We start from the raw sequence: 17,714 nt of genomic DNA, 5'->3' as shown, positions 1-17,714 counted from the left end.
ATGCACACACACCACCTGTTGTCTTTGGCCTCAAGATAGCCCTTGTCCATTTGGACATAAGCTTTCAGTCTATTCTGAATCCTACTCCCATCTAGAGTTTAAGTTGTTTCCTCAACTAGTTATCCACTCTTGGCAAAACTTCTAGATATACAAGAGGTAAAGGAAAAGACTAGATTAAAAAGCAGTAAATGCAGTGTGTGGACTCCACTTTTGTCTCCCCCATCTCCCCCATCTTCTGAGACAATGTTTTCTCACTAGAGGCAGCAGTTGGGGACAAAGACTGATGCCTTAATATCCCTAGTTGTCACTATTTAGAGAAAAAGAAAAAAGATACAGTGTCACAGTGTTCCAAAAACATGATTATGAATAGATATGTATATTTTGTAATTACAAGTACATGTTGTCCTTTAACTGTGATTTGTTTTGGAATACTTTAAATATCACTCTCTAAAACAAATGAAACTGTGTTCAATCACTTGACACATTAGCAGTACTAAACCGAATCCTTATCATGAACTTGATAATTGTATTACATCGGTAATTAAGACTACCACTGTGTTTGAGCATCTGAGTTTATCTAAAGGCCAAAAAAAGAAAAACTTATAAAACAGTATGAAGCAAGGCTTTACATTTGACATCACTGTCGAAGATGAAACTGAGGAGGAACTTCTGTTTATATTATTATTGTATTATTTTCCCTTTAAGGAAAGCACTAGAGTAAATGGTAAATACTGTTCATTCTACCTATGTGATTTGCAGAATTTCTTTGGCCCCGAGTTTGTGAAAATGACGATTGAACCCTTTATATCTTTGGATTTGCCACGATCTATCCTTGTAAGTAATAAAACCAATTTGTGTCACTCTTAGAAACTATTTTCCGTAATGACTGTTTTAAAAAACAGTTAAAATTCTTATAATATTCATTTTAATAGATGTCCTTCCTTTTTTTTTTTTTTTCAATTGTAGACCAAGAAAGGGAAGAATGAAGATAACCGAAGAAAAGTAAACATAATGCTTCTGAGTGGGCAGAGACTGGAACTGACTTGTGATACCAAAACTATATGTAAAGATGTGTTTGATATGGTTGTGGCCCACATTGGCTTAGTGGAACATCATTTGTTTGCTTTAGCTACCCTCAGAGGTACCAAGATATTTTAAGTTCAGGGTGTAGTATAGAAACTTGGCAACAAGCTGACTTCCATACCTGTTATTGCCCAACTTGTCTTGGGAAATGTTAACTACATGAACATGTCAGCATTGAGAAGTAGGAGTTAGGAACTCCCTTCTCCTAATTAGGTTCACTGTTTTAATAGCTGTGTCTTGTAGCGTCTTCTATACCTGACCATGAAGATTTTCCTTTAGCTCTCACTATACAAAAGTGGATTTTAATTATTCTGTTTTGGGGACCATTATATATGTCAATTGCCTACATATGTACTCTAGAAATTAAGTATCCTGCTAATCTGAATTTGAATATATAGCAGGACCTGTTTCTGAATCCCCACTCACATCAACTTCTTCAGCCTACTATCCAAAAAGAAATATACAGTGTCTTTTTTAAATGTTTTCAGTACATGACTGCAAATGAGTCATTTTACATATTTTTTAAGCTTTATGTGCACTGAACTTTGAAACATTCACAGTGGGCTCAGAGCACAGCTTCAGTAGAAACCACTCCTATTGGGTCGCCCGGGTGGCTCAGTCTTGAGCATCCAGCTTCGGCTCAGGTTGTGATCTCACAGTTCATGAGTTCAAGCCCCACAGTAGGGCTCGCTGCTATCAGTATGGAGCCTGCTTTGGATCCTCTGTCCCCGCGGCGCCCCCTCTGCTCCTCCCCTGCTTGCACTCTCTCTCTCAAAAAATAAAACATTTAGGGGTGCCTGCATGGCTCATTCGGTTAAGCATCCAACCCTTGGTTTTGGCTCAGGTCATAATCTCACAGTTTCATGGGTTCAAGCCCCTCATCCTGCTCTGCACTGATGGTGCAGAGCCTGCTTGGAATTCTCTCTCTCTCTCTCTCTCTCTCTCTCTGTCTCTCTGTCTCTCTCTTTCTCTCTCTCTGCCCCTCCCCCACTCACACTGTCTGTGTTTCTCAAAATAAATAAACTTAATTTAAAAAAAAATTTTTTTTTAAAAAGAAACCATTCCTATTTATCATTTCAAATTTCCATAGCTGCTGCTTGCTTTGGAGTTGGGCTTTAATAAATGCTTCTTTAATAAATCATTATATTTATAAGTCACTCTTTAATATTTTAGATTCCTATTTACCTCAAAATTTCACTTAGCTTAGACAACAGAGTACTATAAATTACAACTAAGGATCAAATTATCCTGAAACCCTACAAGATCAGGATAATGTCTTCTTTGTCACAAAAGAAATGTTTTCTTCAACTTAGTTTTTGAATTCTTGTTTCTTAAAAACTAATAATTCACTTGGTAGAGTCATCCAATAAATATTAAATTAGTGCCTACTAATGTTCTGTCACTTTACTAGTTGTAATTTTGGACTAATCAGGTGACACCATTCACATGAATAATTAATCAGAATTTCTATTTATAATACATTAATTTCTTAAACATTCTGGACAAGTCAGATTTTATTGAATAATTTTTACTTGGAAAATCAGTAATATTTAAATGAATTAAAAATAGAAATAAAATGATGATTATTGTTTCTCCTAGGTTTCGGTTGGAAGCTCAATAATAATAAATAATAGGTAATATTTATTGAATGCCTACCATATGCCACGTGTTTTACCAAGTGGTTTATATACGTTAGGTCATTTGTTCCCTACAGCAATGCTAGAAAGCAGGAATTTGCACTATCCTGATTTTACAGACAAGAAAATTGATGTCTAGAAAGGCTAAATAATTTATTGAGCGTCCCGCAGATAGTAAATGATGTAGTGGTGTTGAAGCCAGTTCTGTCTGCCCATAGAGCCCTCATTCTTACAAGACAGAGCCCTAGCATCTTGCCCCCATCCACATGGAGTGCCTCAGAGTTCCTTGCCATACTCCTTAGAAATCCGGTTTTATTCTCGTGTGAAACTGTCTTGTGCAAGTCTGATAAAAAAGAAAAAAAAACCTGACGGAATCAGAAGAAAACATTAAAGTATTTTACTATATCTGAATGTTTTCTCTTTCTGTTTTAGATAATGAATATTTCTTTGTTGATCCTGATTTAAAATTAACCAAAGTGGCCCCAGAGGGATGGAAAGAAGAACCAAAGAAAAAGAGCAAAGCCACTGTTAATTTTACTTTGTTTTTCCGGATTAAATTTTTCATGGATGATGTTACTCTTATACAGTGAGTACACAAGAGTTTCTGTCTTTCTCTTTTTGGTGCCTAGTCTTTTGACCATTTAGTTTACTTCTTCTGAATTATTTGATTCTGACCAATGATAATGTTATTATCATAAAAGGAATATTTCCTTCAACATAGTTTATTAAATTCTTGTGCCTTAAAAGCTAAATAATAGGGGCACCTGGGTGTCTCAGTTAGTTAAGCGTCTGGCTCTTGATTTTTGGCTCAGGTCATGATCTTATGGTCATGAGATCGAGCCCCTTGTTGGGCTCCATGCTCACAGCACAGCCTGCTTGGGATTCTCTCTCTCCCCGTCTCTCTGCCCTTCACCTGCTCATGCATGCTCTCTCTCTCTCTCTCTCTGTCCCCAAATAAATAAATATTTTTTTAAAAAGCTTAATAATAAACCATCTTGGGAACTAAATTTATAGGCCAATAATAAAAACCACCTTAGATTCAAGATAAAGTTTACATGTTTTCTGCATGCATTTATTGTTCTAGACATACTCTGACCTGTCATCAGTATTATCTTCAGCTCCGAAAGGATATCTTGGAGGAGAGGGTGCACTGTGATGATGAGACTTCTTTATTGCTGGCATCCTTGGCTCTCCAGGCTGAATATGGAGATTATCAACCAGAGGTAGGATTTGCTTTTCTCCAGGGCCACCTTTTTATTAATACTTTTATCCTCAACATAATTAAGAACTGAACCCAGTTCATGTGTTTGCTATTTAGATTTGGAGATTTTTGAGGCTAGTTTAGTACCTCAAAGTGACCAGGTTCCCTGCATACATTTGTATATAAAATCATACAGCATAGGGGCTCCTGGATGGCTCAGTTGGTTAAGTGTCCGACTTCGGCTCAAGTCATGATCTCACAGTTTGTGGGTTCCAGCCCCACGTCAGGCTCTGTGCCTGGAGCCTGCTTCGATTCTGTGTCTTCCTCTCTCTCTGCCCCTCCCCTGCTCACACTCTGTCTCTGTCTCTCAAAAATAAACATAAAAAAAAATTTTTTTAAATCATACATTGTAGCTTTCCTTTTTTTTTTTTCTCCTATGTAAAATTTCCTGTTTCATAGTTTCAGGATATCTTCTCCCAATTTCTAATTAATAGATACTAGGCACAGGGGTTACCAGCCTAATCTAGATCTAAGGGGTCTTCTGCCTTCCACGTGGGTCCATGCAGCAATAGCCTGGGAACCTGACAGAGCTCACAGTGCAGAGAACAGATGTTCACGGCCAATTATTCCAGAAAAAAGTGGATCTCAGAAGAAGCAAGGGCAAGATTCTGCGACTCGAGTAGCATCCTTCATAACATTAACCCTGACTGTAGTGATATTTGCCCCTTCTTGTCTGTCTCCTTAAGCTTGTTAATCAGTTAAATCATTTTACCTCACAATGAAAGACAAAGATTGATGCATTCCCTCTAAAACTCCTCAGGGAGAAGTCTAAATAAAAGTGTCTTACTTCAGGATGCCTGGGTGGCTCCATCCTTTGGGCGTCTGACTTCGGTTCAGGTCATGATCTCACAGATCACGAGTTTGAGCTCTGTGTTGGGCTCTGTGCTGACAGCTCGGAGCCTAGAACCAACTTCAGATTCAATCTCTGACTCTCTGCACCTCCCTGCTCTCTCTCTTTCTCACTCTCTCTCAAAATATAAATAAACAAAAAAAATTTTTTTTTTTTGGTGTCTTACCTCTCAGTTTAGGCAAGAACTTTAAGATAGGACGAAGAAGGCAAACAGAATTGCTTATAAAAACATTCTCTTGGGGCACCTGGGTGGCTCACTTGGTTAGGTGACCAACTTCGGCTTAGGTCATGATCTCACAGTTTGTGAGTTTGAGCCCCGCATCGGGCTCTGTGCTGAAAGCTTAGAGCCTAGAGCCTGCTTCAGATTCTGTGTCTCCCCCTCTCTCTACCCCTCCCCTGCTCATGCTCTGTGTCTCTGTCTCTCTCTATCTCTCTATAATAAATAAATGTTTAAAAAAAAATTTTTTTTTAATTTTCTTTTCCAGGTTCATGGTGTGTCTTATTTTAGACTAGAACATTATTTGCCTCCCAGAGTGATGGAGAAACTTGATTTATCCTATGTTAAAGAAGAGTTACCCAAATTACATAATACCTATGTGGGAGCTTCTGAAAAAGAGACAGAGTTAGAATTTTTAAAGGTAAGTATGTAAGATTACAAATGATAAACTTTGTATCTTTTTCAAAGTAAGCAAGAAATATTGGAGGACATATATCTAAAACCTCATTTGCCAATAACTGGATACTATTCATTATCTCATGTCACTTATTCCTGACTAAAACCATGATATTTTAGTTATCTTGTAAAAGAGAGAACTGAAGCTCAAAGAGGAAATGTAGTGCTCCCAAGTCGATGGCCGGTATGTAGGGTGAAACAGTGATTTGAACCCATATCTATCTGGCTATGGATTCTTTGCTTTTATTCCATTCCACACTCAAAATACATTATAAACATATCAAGAAGCATTATAAAGTAACAACTGAATTTTGTGACTGGGTATAGGATTCGCGTTCATATTGATTCTAGAATTACTGTTTTTTTTTTCTTAAAAGGCTTAAAATTCAATTATATCTTCTAAAAATGGTCTTTCAACTAACATCTAATAATTCACATAATGGAAGGGGGCCAGAAAAAACTCACTTATGATTCTAGTTCTGCCACCAGCTTTCTTTGAGACCTCAGACAAATAGTGCGTTTGTGATCAGGAAAGATAGTTAACTTCCAATAAGAATAGCAAGTATAGTATTCTGTTGAAAAGAGAAACTTGCAGAACATTCTCCTGGTTCACCTCCCTAGCATGTAACAGTATTCCTTCCATTTGCTGCTCCTTATTGGAGGGAGCCAAGTTTCCCAGCCTTAGAAGTGTCTATGAAAGGGTTTCACTCACAGACTTACACCAGCTTTAATCTAGAGTTTATGGTATGAAAGACAAGGTGGTTTGTTTTGTTTGAGTCAACATTTAAAGGCATTAAATTACGTAGTTATATTTTCCCTTGGTTATTACATTTTTATACTTGTAGGACATAAATATCAAATTCTGTCATTTTTTATTAGCAAAGATAGAAAGCAGATTAGCACAGTGGTAAGAATTTGTATGGGGATTTCTAGTCAGAGAGTCTTGCACTTGAGTTCTTGTTTCAACCAGCTGTGTGAACTTGGACAATCTGTTTAACCTTTCTGAGCATTAGCTTTCTCTGTGTAAGTAGTGTGCATAATGCATCAGTAGGTTGCCCTACTCCTAATAATGTATACTGTTACTCTGTTCTCTTTAACTTCAGCATCTTTCTTCTAACCTGAGGTTTTTTAAATCTCATGAATACACCTTTCTAAAGTTACACTTCTGCTATATATTGCATTACCTTTGAAAAACTTTTATCTTTCTGCAAATATGCTTTATTGAGGCATAATTGACATACAATAAAATTCATAACTTTTGAGTGTTCAGTAAATTTTGAGAAATATATATAGTTTGAGAAATATATATATACCACCATCTGTATAATCATGATGAAGAACAAGGATTAGCAAACTGTGGCTTGCATATTTTGTAAATAAAGTTTTATCAGAACTTGGCCATGCTCATTTGTTTCCATATTGTCTATCTGCTTTAGCACTACAACAGCAGAGTTGAGTAGTTACAGCAGAAATCGTATGACGCCTCCCCCAAAAGCCTAAAGTATTTACTATCTGGCCCTTTATATTTTTTTAAATTATTTATTTAAGTAATCTCTACACTCAGGATGGGGTTGAACTCACACCCCTGAGATCAAGAATCATATGCTCTTTGGACTGAGCCAGGCAGGTGCCCCATATCTGGCCCTTCAAAGAAAAGGTTTTACCCACCCCTGATATAACACATTTCCAATACCAAAAAGTGTCTTCATGTCCCTTTACAATCAGTCCACTTCCCCCACCCCCACCGCAGCCCTTGGCAACTACTGATCTGCTTTCTATCACCATAGTTTTTTCTTATTTAGAATTTCATATAAAGAATTACGTATTATGTAGTCTTCTATATCTGGCTCTTCTCACTTAGAATAATACTTCTGAGATTCATCCATAGTATGGTGTGTATCAGTAGGGTTTTTTTTCTTTTCTTTCTTTCCTTTTTTTTTTTTTTATTGCTGGGTAGTTTTCCTTTGTACTACACTTTCATCAGTTGATGGATATAGAGCTGCTATAAACTTTCAAATACACATTTTTATGTGAACATATGGTTTATATTTCTTCTGAGTAACTACCTAGTAGTAGGGTTGCTGGGATCTATGGTAAGTGTATGTTTAACTTTATAAGAAACTGTCAAATGTTCTAAGGTGGTTGTCCAACTTCATAGTATTACCAGCAGTGTGTGAAATTTCTAGTTGTTCTGCATCCTCAAAATTCTTGGTATGTTCAGTCCTTTACACTTTAACTATTGAAATAGGTAAGTAATGGTATATCGTTGTGGTTTTAATTTATATTTCCCTAATTACTTTCATATTGAGCATCTTTTCATTATTTGCCATTCATATATCTTTTTTGTTGAAGTGTCTAATAAAATATTTTGCCCCTTTTTGTATCTGGTTAAGTGTCTCCTTATCGCTGAGAAGTACCTGGTTTTTTAATATATTCTGGATGCAGTTGCTTTTTATATATATCTCCTAGTCGGTGGCTTGCCTTTATATTTTATCATTGACTTTTGAAGAGTAAAATTTTCAGTTTACCAATTCTTCCTTCTAAGATTCATGTTTTTTATGTCCCATTAAAGATATCTTTGTCAAACCCACACCCACAAAGATTTTCTAAGCTTTACAGCTTTAGCTGCTATATTTAGGTCTGTGATCCATTTGGGGTTAATTTTCATATACTGGGTGTAGTAAGGGTCAAGATTCATTTTCTTGCATGTGAATATCTATTTGATTCAGCACATTTGTTGAAAAAACTGTTCTTGCCATGTTAAACTAGGATGGTACAACTTCTGTATCTGTATGCCACCCTTTACTAAGGTGCATTGCTATGGTGTGGTATTGTTCCCACAGGTCTGTCAAAGGCTGACAGAATATGGAGTTCATTTTCATCGAGTGCACCCTGAGAAAAAGTCACAAACTGGAATATTGCTTGGAGTCTGTTCTAAAGGTGTCCTTGTGTTTGAGGTTCACAATGGAGTTCGCACATTGGTCCTTCGCTTTCCATGGAGGGAAACCAAGAAGATTTCTTTTTCCGTATGTCCATTTTAACCCCTTTCCATTACATTTTAAAATAGGTGTTGTCAATTTCAAATGTAACATATTAGTTGATTTTCCTCAAGTAAACTCTACATCCTTCTATTCAGTAGGGCTAATACATTTTAATACTATTTACTCTCCTTTCTTAATTGTAGGAAGTATTATTAGGATTTTATTTGGTTTTAGTTTTCTCAGGAAGTAATTTTTAAAAGAATAGTATACATTCCTAGCTGGTTACATGCTCAGTTAACTTTAGTTAAATTACAACCAAGTTGACTTTTCTGTTAATTCAGAACTTATTCTAGCATACTAACTTCTCACATGGAGAAGCTCCTCTAATATATTTAAAATAAATAATTACTTAACCCTAGTAAATTTTATCTAGCTCAATGTTGGGTCCCTCACAACAACTGTTTTTGAACCTTAGCAGTCCAGAGATGTATTGGATTTTATGAACTAAAGGACTTTTTTTTTTTTTAATGTCCCAGGACTTTCTGCAGATTTAAGTTTTAGTGTATACTTCCTGTGATGATAACACTTTTAGAATATCATGTTTATGAAAGATAGTGAGCTGTAAAGGCATATTTTGATTTTGGAAATTGTTGTGGAGTATCTGAACATTGAAATGCAATTGGGAAGCCCCAGAGATGAATCAAAAATTATGTTGAGGTATTTGTTTTCCTAATGGTATTCGGGGTCCACTGACATCTCTAATTCATACTTGGGATGAAATAGGGTCTCACTAGTACAAGGGTTATAAGGATACCAGTCTCAAAGTCCCAACTCACTCTGGTTAATCTTCAACCTAGAGACCCTTTGAAATCAGTTCTAGACTTGGCGGTTAGCTGGTTGGTTTTCTGTGAAACTCTGAGATACACTAAGATTACCAGATAATAATGTGTTCTCTCAGGAAAGCCCAGACATTCTCATGTTCCCAAGATAGTCAAGACCAGGAAATTACCAGGGTATAATGTACATTCCCCAATGGAAATGCTGGCAGCACAAATATCTGGAGGAAACCTTAGATTAATTAAATACAAATCTAATTTTGACCAGTTTAGAAAAGGCAACAAATCAAATAAATTGTCTAGCATATAGCTCTCTGTTGTTTGCCAAGCTATCACACCAGCCCCGCTATATATAGAACTGACTGTGATTAGCTCATATTTAAAGATCTCCAGTAATAGAGAATAGACCACATTCCCAAGCAGACTGATCCTTGTGTTTAGCAAAACTTGTTTATCCTAAAGTTCCTTCTCCAACACAGAGCTCTCTTTCTAACCCTCCTTTTTTTTTCCCACTAGCCTCTGGGGAGCTGGAAAAGTCACCCTTTGCCCTTCTCATCTCTCACAATTGAATTCCCTGGGGCACATTTCTTGTCCAGTCTATCAGTAAACACTTAGAATCAATTATTTTTATGATTTGTTTGAAACCTGTAACTATTTGAATAGTTACTAGTTGTATCACTGATAGTCAAGATACTAGTTTGGTGCTACTATGTCTTTAACTCCCCTTTAATACTCCCTGATTTCCTTTTTTTTAGCAAAGAGAGAACAGGGTCCCAGAGATTTCATTGGCAACACATCCAGCTAGAATTTAATGATCTCATTTTGTTCTTATTGCATTGATTACATATTTTTAATAGCTGGACTCTATTTATGGCAAGTGGTACTAGTTTTCTATTTATAGCTGTGATACAAAGCTTAAATGAATTTATGTAAATAAGCAAAGTCAATTTTAAAATTTATGAATAAACAAGACCAGAAATTATGAAAAAGCCACCTGCATGATTGAAGTTTGAGTAATACTCTGTTATTGTGTCATTTGTTAGCCTTACCAAATTTGACTTTCCCATGCCTGCTTCTCCATTTGAAGACAAGGGACATGAATAGGGAAAATAATTTGCACAGTAGAAGCAACCAAGAGCTAGAGTAGAGTCTAACTGGATGTAAGCAATTCTCCAGAGACATTATTCTTAGATCCCTGGCATGCTGAATGTTAATCTTTTAAGATATACGGATCACCTGCAAGCCTCACCACAGAGGTTGCAACATTTCAGATGCCCTCTTAAGCAGGAGACATCATTTTTCAAGAAATATATGAGAGATAACACTAATTGGTGGTTCTCCTGTTTCCCCTGAATTTGAATGCAAGAATCACTCTAACTCTAAATATCGATTTATTTTATCTCTCATCCCAGCAGCCATGTTACCCAGTGCCTCTCCATTCCCACATTTTAGCTTCTCCCAATTTCCATCCCAGCCTACAGGCCACCAAGATTCTTCTTGGTAGAATCACAGCTCTTATATATTAATAAATCAATTTTTGCCAAACTTCGTTTTCTTACCCAAGAAGAACATATTTCCGTGACGTCTTTTTCAAACAGCTTTGGTATTTGTAAACATTGTAGTAAACTCAAAATGTTAATAATCTCATTAAGGGTAATTTTTCCCTTGCCAATAGCCGGTACACTGTCTGATCTAGGCTACGATTTCTGAAAGTGACAAATAATATTAATTTCATTTATTTCCTGAATCTGTAGTAATAACAGGGTTATATTTTTTCCATATTTATGTTAGAGGCAGGTCAAGGAATACTCTTGCCTCGTGGGAAATAAAAATAATATCTCTACTTATTAATTACTGTTTACAGAATTTAGTCATAAGGTGATAGGAAAACATCCTAATTATTAATACCCCTAATTAATATTGCAGAAAAAGAAAATCACCTTGCAGAACACATCAGATGGAATAAAACATGCCTTCCAGACAGACAACAGTAAGGTGTGCCAGTACCTGCTGCATTTGTGCTCTTCCCAGCACAAGTTCCAGCTGCAGATGCGAGCGAGACAGAGCAACCAAGATGCCCAAGATATGGGTAAGGACAAGCAAATTGGGTCAGATGATCAGGATATGTGCTTGATTTTTGCCACAAATTTTAAAAGAATTTCCATGTTGAGGATGAAAGTTAGACTAAGTCAAGTTTATAAAGGTGCCACAGATGAAGCCAAGATTTCAATTTCATGTTCATTTTGAAAACAGTGACCCAAAACTGTCAGGTAGTACCTGTTGAAATGTTTATTTTGTGCTTATCATTAGGCTAACTGATGTAAGTATTACATTTGGGTCACAGTCGCTACCCATAGTAAAGTTACATGCTATTTGGGAAGGTAAGACCAACATACACGAAACAATAGTACACAATAGAGGGTCAAGGTTTTAATAACAGATTATATCATACAGACTACATGATCTACACCGTAAGAACAGAGGGAGGTCAGAGGCCAGAATACTCCAGTGGTGGCAATGGAACTGGAATTTGAAGGACAAAAATAAGTAGGTTAAAGATAAATGGCAGGGCTTTCCAGGTGAGGGAAAAAACCTGGGAAACAGGGCAGGGAGCAGGGGGAGTATGCACCCAGGACAGTGAAGTGACATACCATAACAGTTGGGGGTGGCAGATTTCCCACGTGTTAGTTTTACTTGAGTGTGTCCTTCTTCAGAGACTGAGGTCAATAACCACCATACACAGTGTAAATGCTCAGGAGAGTGGTTTCAGTTCCTTTTGAAAAGGAACCATCAGAAGGAACTAGTTCAGCTCTGAAAAAAATATCTCTGTCAGAAATGAAATATTGAAAGTTTACTCTGTAAGACCACATGTACAGATTAAAGTTACACAAAACCTAGTTATGCATAGTAAATTCTTATAGTTTTCTGTGAAATATTCTGAAGAATTTGATTTTTAAATTTAATGGAATGGCACTGGTGACCTTGTGCAGCAGAGAGAGTCCTATAAATCCTGTGTGCAAACTTTCTCATATCCTGAAACCCTACAAAAAGTGTGTTCCCTATAGGATCAGACTGGGGTTATGGCAGCCTATGTATAGATGTTTCTCAGCCTTTCAGAGCCAAGACGGTAGGGGCTGTATGCTTATTAAAAATGAAGATTCCAAAAACCTACCTGAAACTTGGTGAATCATCATATTTGGGTATTGGGTCTCTGGAATCTGCATTTTAACAGGCTTTCCTCAGTAATGATTTTTATGCATGCTAAAATATGGTGATTACTGCTGTAATGTAATCTAATTATTCCTTTTCTTTCCCTACTTTGCTCTGCTAGAAAAATTGTATGCTCTTACATATTTTACAAGTGCAGTGAAATATCAAACTTATTAGAGCTATCAGTTTTCCTACCTGGACTAATATTCTATTCAATACAAATGAAAATTGAACAGTTGAAGGTTGCACCATTACAGATGTGGTATAATGTGCTGTAATGAAAAAAATCTGAAGACAAAACTACAAAGTTAGTCCTGCATCCTCCACATTCCTTATACTGAAAAACAATATAGTATAGGAGTTAAGAGCATGAACTGTGGAGCCAGACCCCCAGCATACAAACCTCACTCCATTACTTACAAGCTCTGAAGCCTTGGGCAGGCACTTAAACTCTCTGCCTTAGTTCCCTGTCTGTAAAGTGATTATCATAATGGTAATACCTACATCATGAGGTTGTTGTAAAGATGAAATGAATTCATACATGTAAGCACCTTAAAGGTGCCTGACACAGAGTAAGTATTGAATAATATTATTGTTATCATCACTATCATCAACATTGTTTTACCACTACTACCACTGATGGAAGCAGTAATCGTAGCAGCAGTATAATGACCCCTTATGAAAGGAACTGACTTCTTGGAGTCTCATTTTCCTCATCCGTGAAATAGGAATGCCCTGTGTAACTCACAGGTTTGCACCGAGGAACACAACAGCTGTGTGTCCTTGAACTCCTATGTTAAAGCACTTTAAAACAGTATTATCTACATCTTATCCTAGATTTTGTTAAACCTTCAAAATAATTATTTTTTGCTTAAAATGGCTTAAAAGTAACTACCTGCCTACTTAACTATTAGTACTAAACAAGTGAAAACAACTGGTATTATCTGTAGGAGGCTGGTGGGCTAACAAATGTATGTTACTTCTTTTGCATCGTAGAATGTTGGTGCTAGAACCTTAGAGGCCATTAAGTCAAACTTCTACTGACAAGGAAACAGGTTCACAACATAGTGTCTCACCTAATTTCAAAAAGGCCAAACGAGGCTGGAACCCTGGTATCTTAATTTCTATTTGATGAGTTTTCATCAAATAGAATCAACTTCATACATAGAATGAAATTAATAATCATTTATTGAGCACTTAACTACTTGTAAGATATCATGCTGGGTGCTGTGGGATAACAAAAATAAATGAAGTTCCTCTCCCCAGAAGAGCATACAGTTAAGTTGACAGCGTAAGGGAATACAAAAGGGTACAAGGGACTGAAACAATAGCACAAGCAGAGATGAGGTAATGTGGATTGCAGAATCAGTGTGGAACTAGCAAGCCTTTGAGTTCACATCTGAAACATTAGTATTAGGATGTAGGCTCATTCCAATGTCCTTTCCAATCCTGGCAGTCCATATTGGAGTCCTTTCTAGGTGAAAGGGATTAAGGACAGACCAGATAAATGAATAGTTTATGCTTCCATCCAATGAATATATACAGTATTTTAAGTCCTACCCAGGAGTAGGCTATGAATGGGATTGAATAGCATAAGCTTTGATATGTTTACAAAACAGACTGTCCCTATTTCTCCCAAAATCTGGTGTACATTTTCCTTATGGGTGAAGAAATCTGTTGGGTGTAAAGGCATTTCCTGGTAGTTGAATCTATGTAAGACTCAGTTTTGTATCTTTGATTACAGTGTGCTCTCAAAGCAAAAATAATAGATAGATATAGATATAGATATAGATATAGATATAGATATAAATAATATTACTTGCTCTAATAAAACTGTTATTTTAAGCTAAAAAGTTCATTCTGGGAATTTTTAAACCAATATCTTATTTTTATTCTCATGTTTTAACTTGGTGTCCACTCCTACGTCATAGAAAGAACAGTGAATTTTCCTGTTGACAAGGAGATTGTCTAAACTTCATTCTGATGCATATTAAAAACCTTAAGTGTTTTCCTATCTGTTTAGGCCTGAGGTGAAATATTATTAATCTTCCTAGGAATTAGAAGATAAATGAAACAGAGTCCAAAGATCTAAGTTAGCAACATTTGACAATTATTTTTTTAAAGGAAGTTGTTGTAGCTGTTTTACATAGTGGTCAAACCAGAGTCCTTATAGAGTGTAACACAGGGTTGGTATTTTCCATGGGGACACCAAACAGGGTGCATTATAATGTGAATTACTAGTTCATGAACAACTGAATCATGTGAAATTTTGTGCTCCTGGCCCTTTATATACATGAAAGAATTTTGATGCTAAAATTCTGTGATACAATGCTCTTTCATTAATAGCCTCAAATGGTCAAGTACTGCCATGACATTGGCTCTCACAAAATAGAATAACCAAGCACTTGTTATAAAGTATCTCTAAATTTAGCCTCTGCAAGACTTTAGATGTGTATTTCGGAGTGAAAGGAATTTAAGCATAAAGAGAACCCCAGCTCCTTCATCATGTTAATAAAAAGAAACCAAAAAAGAAAGAAGGCAAATAATACCTGATTCTCCCATGCCCCCTGAGCCTCACTTAAATCACAAAAAATCAACGAAGTGGGGAAGGTGAGATTGGCATAGTAATGAAATAACAAAAAAATAATTTTCTGTAAAAGCTTTTTTTTTCTTTGTGGTAAAATTTTATTGAGGTATATATAATTCACATCCTATATAGTTCACCCACTTAAAGTGTACAGTTCAGTAGTTTTTAGTATATTCATAGACTTGTGCAACTATCACCACAATCCGCCATAAGCTTTTAAAAATCTAATAACCAAGAACTTTTTCTCTGAGCAAAATTCTCCTATGCATAGCTTCTTTTTCAGGCATGATCTCACTATGTCAGTCGTCCAGGCTTCATCTCTCCCTCTCCCCATCCTTGGCTTGCCGATATTTTAGCAGAGACACTACTAGGGTTGAACATTTCCATGCCAAATGTTGTTGTCATTTTTAACTGAAACCCGAAATTGGGAATGTGGAGTCAGCAAGCCCAAAGCCCAGACAGTATTAGATGCACAAGTTTCGTTAGATGGAGTAGGAAGAGCTACAGGGATGGAAAGATGGTTTGAAAACCAGGATCTTCTAGCCTCCTTTTTCAAATCCTTGATTGCCACAGTTGGAAAGCCACTACTTACCTTGGCAATCAAGACAATTAAAAAAAACTGCATGCTGTATTTTATTTATTGAAATAACTCTTCTCATAAAGGTACTCGGTGTTTCCATCGTGTAAAGCCCTCCTATTTCCTTGTAGAGAGAGCTTCGTTTAGGAGCCTGAACCTCCAAGCAGAGTCCGTTAGAGGATTTAATATGGGACGAGCAATCAGCACTGGCAGTCTGGCCAGCAGCACCCTGAACAAACTTGCCCTTCGACCTCTGTCCGTTCAAGCTGAGATTCTGAAGAGGCTATCCTGCTCAGAGCTGTCGCTTTACCAGCCATTGCAAAACAGTGCAAAAGAGAAGAGTGACAAAGCTTCCTGGGAGGAAAAGCCTAGAGGGATGAGTAAATCATACCACGATCTCAGTCAGGCCTCTCTCTATCCTCATCGGAAAAATGTCATTGTTAACATGGAATCCCCACCACAAACCATTGCGGAGTTGGTAGGAAAACCATTACACCAGATGGCGAGATCTGATACAGAATCTTTGGCAGGATTCACAAAACTTAATAAGTAAGAACATAATTACCCAACTACGTCTTTGTAAATTCTACATTTCATACATTTGTTTTTGTTTTGACGTTTTATTATTTTCACCATATCTTTTTACATTGACACATCCCCCTCCTACTTTCCTTTTCCCTCTTTAGTTCAAAGTCTGTTGCAAGTTTAAATAGAAGTCCTGAAAGGAGGAAACATGAATCAGACTCCTCATCCTTTGAAGACCCTGGTCAAGCATATGTTATAGGTCAGCATAAACAAGCTTACCTTCTTTCTCCCGTACCTCATGCTCATAGTGAAGTGAACGAAATAATGTTAGCTACCAAGATAATATCTTTGCTTCTTTGTCCTAATTGCCAAAACTGCTCATGTATATGAAATTTTAGGCTGCTTACAAATGCACCAAGTCAAATCAAAAACTGATTTAACAGGTGATTACTTCATGGCACAGACTGTTACTTCACTTTCTCTTGGTTGCAGAGAAAAACCATGACAGTCTTGCTGAGAGAACCCACACAGCCTGGTACCGTGGCTTTGTTTTGGATAGCCTCCCTTTGGATTCTCCCCTACAAACCTGTGAAAGTGGACCCCACTCATACTATATTTTTTAAAGAAATGTTTCTTTAGGGTACTTTCAGCTTAGCATGAATGGAATTGTCTCTGAGACCAGATAATTTTATGAAATATACTATGGTTGGTAGGTGGAAATTCTTAGTTGATTTAAGTTTTTTTCCAGTTCTCCCAGCTAGCTGGGTCACATTAATTATTTAAATGTAGAAGTGTATAAACACATACTACCTTATAAATAGTTCAGGTTTCCTGTTGTTTTAGGCATCTTAAAAGGGAAATGCACTGCAATCTTTCAGAGGAGTAGATATTTAAGCACAGAAGTGTGAACGACTACTCAGAATAAGAAATAGCTGGGGAGACAAAAAAAAAAAGAGAAACAAGGACACCCTCTTCTGCTGTTTTACCAAATAATACTAATTAACTTACTTAGACCAAAGTTTGACCATTTAGCCCTAATTACACAAAGTTAAAAAATATTTTATTTGTAGTTGGATTGAAGATCTATGGAGTAAATGAAGTCAAAAGAGAACTCTAGTCTATAGTTGACAGTTGATATTTCCGGAAAGTAACATTACTGTATTGATGTAGGTTTCCACAGCTTTCAGAGATGATACTATCATCAATTTAAATTGAATTGGTGAAAAACTTTAGATTAAAGGCAAGATTTCACCCTATAGGTCACTCAATATGTTGAAAATAGCCTAAGAAACTAATTCAATCTTTCAAAAATACTTTTCAAAGTATATTCATATATAATGGGATCTCTTATAGATTCTAAATAAAAATTCTACATAAAAATTCATCACATATCAGATGTAGAATAGTAAATATTTTTCTGAATTTGTTTTTTGATTAAGATTATTCATTCTGATTACTGAATTTTCTTTTAACATTTGACCAAATGCTTTTAAA

General features: G+C 36.4%; 1 protein-coding gene across 8 annotated transcripts in view; it reads left to right on the top strand.

The window, feature by feature from the left end:
* Nucleotides 1-17,714, top strand: part of PTPN13 (protein tyrosine phosphatase non-receptor type 13) — a 235,138-nt gene that overhangs the window by 157,716 nt on the left and 59,708 nt on the right. For 6 of the 8 annotated variants that reach the window (XM_058719585.1, XM_058719584.1, XM_058719580.1 and 3 more), the window contains 9 exons: nt 760-834; nt 967-1,141; nt 3,153-3,306; nt 3,805-3,943; nt 5,317-5,469; nt 8,348-8,530; nt 11,248-11,410; nt 15,827-16,244; nt 16,382-16,479. In XM_058719585.1, the coding sequence (XP_058575568.1) occupies nt 760-834; nt 967-1,141; nt 3,153-3,306; nt 3,805-3,943; nt 5,317-5,469; nt 8,348-8,530; nt 11,248-11,410; nt 15,827-16,244; nt 16,382-16,479 (1,558 nt within the window). The remainder of the gene's footprint in view (nt 1-759; nt 835-966; nt 1,142-3,152; nt 3,307-3,804; nt 3,944-5,316; nt 5,470-8,347; nt 8,531-11,247; nt 11,411-15,826; nt 16,245-16,381; nt 16,480-17,714) is intronic. The other 2 variants (XM_058719587.1, XM_058719586.1) reach the window with 1 other exon arrangement.

Source organism: Neofelis nebulosa, chromosome 3 (assembly GCF_028018385.1).
Source record: "Neofelis nebulosa isolate mNeoNeb1 chromosome 3, mNeoNeb1.pri, whole genome shotgun sequence".
Classification (NCBI taxonomy): Eukaryota; Metazoa; Chordata; class Mammalia; order Carnivora; family Felidae; genus Neofelis; species Neofelis nebulosa.
Note: the sequence above shows the minus strand (reverse complement) of the source record. Positions and strands in the feature narration are given on the sequence as shown.